Raw genomic sequence first — 7,670 nt, 5'->3', positions numbered from 1 at the left:
ATAGTCGAGGGTTTTAAGTATTTCATATTGAGAGGGACTTTAGTTTGTTCTAGAGATCTACTAGGCCAATTTTTATGATGTTTGCCGCTATTGATGGGAGATATAGTTCCTGGTCGCTCTGTGTAGATTAACTCATGGGGGCCCGCTAAGCGCCCCTCAGGTTGGGTCGCGTAGCAGTCAGGGAGCATAGCTTCCTTGCTTTGACTCAGCTTCAAGCTTCAATCACCAAATTTAAGGACATGCAACTTGACTAATTGAAAAACAATTAATAAAAAAAGAAAAGAGAAAATAAATAAATGCGGGACAGTCTTTTTCAGGACACCATTATCGATATCTCATCACTAGTATTATCGCAGTATTTGTATGACTCCTTAAGGTTATCTTTATAGTTTCGCTATTTTGAGAGACGTACCGGGCCAATTTTTGCTAAGGGAAGGTTCCTCTCATCCCGCGATCTTTAAAAAGATTTGGGTCTAGATTTTTTACTGTGGCGAAGCTATTTTCTGAGGGCGTGCAGCAACCGGCTGGTTCTGGGGCTGTGTAGCATAGTTAGGTTAGGACCTCCAGTCCTCCGGTAAATAATAATTGCATTGGATTGAAGCTTTTAGGCCACAGCAGAATAAAAAGTGCCCTATTTATCAGCGCAATTATGTGGATGCGAGTAGAATATAATGACGTCATCCCATGCCGCGCGCATTGTGTGGGAAAGCGGTCGCGAAATTTATAGCGAAACGGCGAAAAGTGAGCAGCCCTGGCTGTCAGAGGCAGTCACAAAAAATATGTATAAAATGTATATTTATGGCTCCATGCGCGAACGATTAACACAATCGGAAACCAACAATCGAATCATTGCGTCAACAAAGGCTAATCGAGGATTCTCAGAGGGGGAGAACGCTAATAGAGTAAAAGCTACCAATTACCCTGTTTCTTAATTTAATACCCCCCACCCCCGAGCTGGTGGAGTGGTCCGCACGAGAATTTGTTTACGCGTCGGTGTGTGCGAGCGTCCGTGTGTCCGTGTGTGCGTGTGTGCGAGCGTTTGTGAATGGGTTCGCGGGGTAGTGTGCGACTGCGGAGGAGCGGTGCGGCAAAGGGGTGGATTCGTTAGTGGCAACAAAGCCCTCAACACCGGGAGGGGGTAGTTTTTCTGGTGGGTAGCTCCGGAGCTGCCGGCGACACGGGCCCCGATCAGTCTTCAAACTCACCCCCGAAGGTTCCGCACCCCTACGTGCCCAGTCTCGTCTTCGTCTTTTGATTTTTTTAAAATAAATTTTCGTCCAGCAAAAAGCTCACATTTTCCTTGTGTGAAACCGCGACTTTTTACCTGATTTCACTACTTTTATTTTACAGTGGTTCTTAGTTAAATTTAACAGCTTTTGTCGTCGTTTAGACTTCCACGTGATTTTTGTGACGTCGCGGTTAATTTTATGTAATTTCATGCCGACGTCGTGTTGTCTGAAAATGAAATTTTGTGATTGTAATAAAAATTACATAAAATAATGGATAACGACATTCGATCCAAGATCTTACTCGGTTGTTGATACACCTAAAGTTTCAATTTCATCGCTGTGCAAAAGAGTTGTCCTTATTTTTTCGAATCTTTCTCAAGATTTTCATGGTTTTCCATGTCTCTAATTTATGTGCTTCACGTTTTGGCATGATCGTAAAGATACCACCAGCAAAGCAAAGTTTCAAAAGTGTATAGCCCACAGTCGTTGTGCGATTATCGAGAGTGTCGCGAAATCAAATTCACCAATTCGTTTCAGTTTTGCACATGGTGTAATCTTCTTATCAATGATTTCGGATCGAGGATTGATGAAAGTGTTCCTATTGAACTGAAACGGACCCAATGTAGTGTTTTAGCGGCACTGCAAACGCATTTCACGATTTAGTTACACTCAAGCTGTTGATTTCAGAACTTTTTGGATTTATTTCAAAGTGCTAACCGGGGAACAGAACTCAATCTTGAATTTTGTGAACTATTCGATTCAATAAACCCTAAATTGCTTTAGGTGCTTTGCGAAGGCGCTATCTTAGTGAGACTTTGGATTTAATCAGAGAATTTTACCTGGAATTTATGGAAGTGTCGCCCATCGAACGTCCTTCCGTGAACATTTTCGAACCACTCGAGTTTTAGTGTGATTGCTCACCGGGGAGACCCGATTAAGGGTTGCGACTCAATGCCCACCCCCGCAATGTCACGGTCCTTCCTGATGGACTCCATCATCAACAGCACGGAGCCGCGGGCGCCACCCCCGCACGAGGCCTGCCACCCCCTGCTCCCGTACCACCCGGCCGCCCTCAACTCCTACCTCCTGTCGCTCGGCCTGGCGCCGCCCCGGGTCCCGCAACCGGGCTTTCCGGGCGCCTTCTACGGCAAGTTCCGGGTCGACACCGACCCCCTGCTCTACCGCTTCCAGGGCGCCCCCCACGCCTACCCGCCCGCCTACAAGACGGCGCCCCTCGGGCTCCTACCCCCGGAAGTTCCGGCCCCCAGGACCGAAATTCACAGGACCGAGATCCCGAGGAGAACCAGCTTCGATGATCCCTCCTTCACACGACTGGATTTCGAGGAGCCTCCACGCAAAGTAGCCGCAGGTAATTTCAAACTTTATTTGGATTACATTTATACCGAGTTCATCAAAAAGGAACCAACCCACATTTTCGAAATAATTGAGTTAAGAATGTTTTTGCGTTTCTCTAGTTGTATATTTTCTTCTGCCAAAAACTCAAAGTTGAGAAAAAATATTAATTTGTGAAAAGAGACGTTAAAGTTTACTTTCTACATTGAGTCTTAAGGAGGAATGAAACTTCAAACCTCTTTTTCTCGGTTTCATCTTGATGTGGGTTGGTTCCCTTCTGACAAACTCGGTCAATTTTGCAATGAGGGACTACTATCTCTGGCTCTTCCATAAAAGCACCTTTCCGGGAAACAAATAGCATATATGCTATTTCTGAAATGAGCCAGAAATAGTGATTCCTTATTGCAAACTGTGGTTCACTTATGCTCCAGGTGCAAATCTACGTAAAGCTCATAATAATAGTCGTTTCTTAAACAGCTCCTTTCCATTGAAGGCTCCATTCGATTTAGGTACATTGTGATTAACGGAGGTTTGAGCAGGCCCGTAAAACAGTATCATAAAAAGGATAATGCATCGTTTTCTGCACGAAGGAACGAAACTTGATTCCAAGGTTGCAAAATTGACTTAAATAACTCACATTTTTACACGAACCTATACCTTTGTAAATTTTATTCAAATTTTTTCTGATTTTTGCATGAGCTCAGAAGATAAATTCGTGAAATTTTCAGTAAGAAATGCCCAAGATTTTTCTCGTATGAATGCAATACACGAGGAGAAACTTGGCAACATCTAAATGTAGCTGCGTTTTGAGGAACCACAAATTTTCGCCATCCTCAAGTGAAATCCCGCAGTATAACTTTGAAAATAAATCCTTGCAAGATATTAATGACTTGCCTTGGCAAAAATTACAAAATATAGAAGAAAGAGTTCCATGATTTTGACGAACTTTTGGATCGGTGCAAACCCACCTTAAACTTCGCAAAACTCGCAATATATTTTCTTTCGTATTTTGTATTTTTCGTGGTGATTAGTTATTGTAATTCCCCTCAGGACACATTTTCAAAATTATTATGCTGAATTTTACTGCAGGTTTGCAAAAATTGTCCTTTTTACGATAATGTGTTAGGAATCTCCTTAAATCTCCCTTAATCGTAATGTAAACCATATGGGGCCCTCTAGCAATCATTTTTTTTAAAAATTTTAAATTCCGAACGAATTGTTATGTAAATAATCAGAACGCGCGCTACAAATTGTAAAAATGATACATTAGTTTTGAAATCAGGTACAAGAACTTTGTGATTCTTGCATGAGATCGGAGCGAAACTCAGTAAAATTTTCAGTTAGAAATGACCATTATTTTCTTGGAGAAAATTAAATTTTTAAGGGGAAATTTGGGAACATTGCAACGCAGTTACGTGCTTTTGTGAGAAAAACTATGTTTTCACATAGCTTCTCGCATGAAAATGAAAACGCTTTCTACAAAGAATTCTTAACCTTCCAGAAATCTCGTAAAAATGAAAAGCCTATTTCTGACTTAAGATAACGGGAACTTTTAGAAATTTTGAAAACTTCGAGTATGCTTAAGAATCAGATCCAGTTTGGACAGTTTAAACATTTATATTCCCCGAAATTCTTAAATTGAAGGAATCAAATTCGTTGTCACGAATAAGTAACACCATGCGATAGAAGTTTGATCTTCCCCCGCCTGTTCCTAATGCCAAAGAGCAGTGTTTTATACTAAACTGTATCACTATCATAAAATTATACATTACCTACTAAAAAACACAAGGAACATGGGTGACCGAAGCTAACAAACGACAAAACATAGAAGCCTGGGGCATGATAATCTCACTTTTTGTTATCAATAAATGGGGGTCTATGTATTTTGATTTTTATAATTCTTATATATGTTTGTTTCCTGTTTGAGGAGGAGGTTTAAACCACCCGAAATGTTCCATGCTGTATGCTTTGTTGTTTTTTTTTGCCTTGATTACCCGTTTTTCTTGTGTTTTTTAGTTAAATCGAACCAAATTTTTTCAAAATCACGCAAGTGCCAATCTCTATTCTCGTAGTAGAGGGGTTGTGTTTTCTTTGTCATCTAGGGTATGATCAATCATGTCTGATTGTCTGAGGTCAAAATGACCTCCTAAGAGAGCATACATTTTTTGGAATTCGAAGATTGTCACAAAGCGAATAAAACGGGTTTTCTTGTTTTTCCCGCATTCACACACTGGAAAAAAAACACATTGGATCTGGAGTCCACACTCTTGAAAACATTGACAAGAAAAAGGACTCTTGATTCAATCAGATTTAAGCTTAAATCAAAAGGAAATCCGCTCAAATTAAGAGGCTTGAAGTTCTTCATTTAAGCTTAAATCTGATGGAATCAAGAGTATTTTTTCTTGTCGATGTTTTCAAGAGTCTGGACTCTAGATCCAATGTGTGTTTTTTTTTTTTTTTTTTTTTTTTTTTTTTTTTTTTTTTTTTTCCAGTGCAATTTTGGCGTTTTTTCATGATTTCGACAATGATCGGTTCAATCATTCGGGATATTAACAAGTATTTTGGTTATGCGTTACTTAACTTTTAATTTCGGTTTGTTCCAGGTGACATCCGTCGCTCTCCGAGCCGCCCCCGTGACCGCTCACCTCTCCACTCCCCGCTGACCTCCCCACCGCACTCCCCCGGCGATGACCGGTGCGGCAGCCCCCAGAGCGGCGAATTCCCAAGCTCGAAGCGTATCCGGACAGCGTTCACGAGCACGCAGCTTCTGGAGCTTGAGAAGGAGTTCGCGGCCAACATGTACCTCTCCCGGCTCCGACGCATCGAGATCGCCACCTACCTCAAGCTCTCCGAGAAACAGGTCAAGATCTGGTTCCAGAACAGGCGGGTCAAGTACAAGAAGGAGGAGGTCGCAGGGCACGACCCTGCGGCCCCGCCCAGCGCCGCTGCCCAAAAGTGTTGCTGTTTACGCGGGTGTGGAAGTCACCCCCATCCTCACTCGCCGCTTCATCTCGCGGCGAAAGTCGAGCCGAAAGTCAAGTGCAACGAGCAGTCGGATAGCCAGTTCAAAGCTTCGCCCACTGTAAGTTGATAGGGAGTTTCCGGGTCCGAGTCAGGTAGGCAGGGATGAACCCTCCTGAATAGTCTCATGCAATGGTGTTTTTACGTGGAGGGTGGATTGTGTATTTTGAAATTTGGACCGCGTTAGGCACACGGAGAAAAAAAACTTCGTGCGTGGGACCCGAAGTTTAGGTCTTATGGATCTCTGAACTTTTTGGATTGAGCATCTGAACACTTTAGATCTAGCTGTCGAGGTTCGGACCATACATCTGAAACGTCAGTTCTTACATCTGAAGTTCAGATGTGAGAACCGAAGTTTTTCGGATGTAAAAACCGAAGTACTTCAGATGCAAGAACTGACGTTTCAGATGTGTGATCCAAACCTCAGCAGCTGGACCTAAAGTGTTCTGTTCAGATGCTCAATCCGAAAACTTCAGAGATCCATATGACCTAAACTTCGGGTTCAACGCACGAAGTTTTTTGCTCCGTGCAGAAAGGAACCAAGCCACATCGCAGCTATTGCCAAATTTAATTGGGCAGTTTAATTTTTTACATGAAAACGGTTGTGCGGATTTGTGATTTGTGTGCTTTGAGTGAATGTTTTGCATAGTACGAAACAAATTTTTAGAAGTTTTCAAAGAAATCCGCACAGACGTTCTCTTGTGAAAAGTTAAATTGCCCGGCTGATTAGCGATAGCTGATGTGGCTTGATTCATTTCTGCTTAACGTGGTCTATTTATTCGTAAGACGAATTTTGTAAAATTGGCAATTTTTGCAAAAATGTAGCGAATCTTTAGATGAAATTCCTTGAGAAAGGGCCGTGGATTTTCATTCTTTCGCCTAGTTCCTATTTTTACTCGTTCATGCCATGGTATGTGTCCTTACCCTCTTGATGGGGTCTAAATCGAGAGAAATTGTAAAGTAAAAAAGAACCAAAGATATAAATTATCATGACCGTGAAATGTACAGACACATTTGCATTATATTACCTACATAAATAAGTTGTTATCTGTAAATTATTTTTATGAAATGTTATAAATGTGGTATTGTATGATTAGGACAGATTTTATTGAAGTTTTCAAATACAACTCATCGAGTCAAGTAGCTCGTCGCCTAAGATAAATTTATTACATAGAGGAAAACTGGAAATTAACCACTTTATTCCAGTTCGGCTCTAAACAGGCATTACTTTGCTACTTCGAATGCGGCACTCAATTTTTCAAATTAACATATTTTGTATTTTTTGTAAAAAAAATTTAAAAAATTATGTATATTTTGTAGGTACGTAAAATAAAATACTGTAACAAAATTAGTTGCTTGTTTCCTCTCTCACAACCAATTTACCTCTCTTTTAGTAAGTTAACTGATTATATATTAGTTGTTCCTTCAAATTATAGCACAGCTTTTACATAAAGAATATTTTTACTCGAAAAATACGCCCAAGTAAAGAATGAGCTTCATAATGTTCATATAAAGCTCCCTCTCTCTCTCTTTCTCTCTTTTTTCCCTTTTTTTTCAGTGCGTTGCACTGGGTGGTTTTAAAATATCCAAGGAAGCACCCCAATCCGTAGAAACATGTTGCCTTACAACAAAACTTCAAAAGAAATATTTGGAAGAGATTTGGCAGAAATTCGGAAAAACTCATTGTATAACACAAAAATTCAAGGCCGAAACTTCCTTCTTTCTTTCTTGCAATATTTTTTCCTCATGGAAAATGCTCGCAGAATGTAACGGTGCGAGTTTTTTCCCTATACTAAGAGAGTGCCAATTTTCAATTGAATAGAACTTGTCCCTTATTTTCCTTTTTCAAAAAATCTTTCTGATGTAATTTATTAAAAAATATCTGTGAGTTGCCTTGAGGCGTAAACGTTAATTAATATTTGAAAGTCGGTTTCCTTCAAGACATGAAGGAGGACCGAAATTTTTTACATTCACACTAGAATTTCAAAACTCGATCTCAATTTTTTTCTCTCCCTCTCTTTTTTGAAAGTAAGTTAATTTAATGGTGTTTCTTTGAATATACATCAT

General features: G+C 40.5%; 1 protein-coding gene across 1 annotated transcript; it reads left to right on the top strand.

Moving 5' to 3' along the window:
* The first annotated feature begins 641 nt into the window (after nt 1-641).
* Nucleotides 642-5,787, top strand: LOC109031446 (uncharacterized). The gene is made up of 2 exons (XM_019042951.2): nt 642-2,598; nt 5,186-5,787. Exons 1-2 carry the CDS (start codon nt 2,181-2,183, stop codon nt 5,671-5,673), a joined length of 906 nt encoding a protein of 301 aa, XP_018898496.2. The 5' UTR covers nt 642-2,180; the 3' UTR covers nt 5,674-5,787.
* Nucleotides 5,788-7,670: the final 1,883 nt, after the last annotated feature.

This window comes from Bemisia tabaci, chromosome 4, assembly GCF_918797505.1.
Source record: "Bemisia tabaci chromosome 4, PGI_BMITA_v3".
NCBI lineage: Eukaryota > Metazoa > Arthropoda > Insecta > Hemiptera > Aleyrodidae > Bemisia > Bemisia tabaci.
This window is presented reverse-complemented; position numbering and strand designations above follow the sequence as displayed.

Bases quoted from the DNA above. Each gene is read 5' to 3' on its own strand.
- LOC109031446 (XM_019042951.2), top strand. From the start codon at position 2,181: ATGCCCACCCCCGCAATGTCACGGTCCTTCCTGATGGACTCCATCATC. The intron at 2,599-5,185 runs GTAATTTCAAAC...GGTTTGTTCCAG, and splicing joins TCCACGCAAAGTAGCCGCAG to GTGACATCCGTCGCTCTCCG.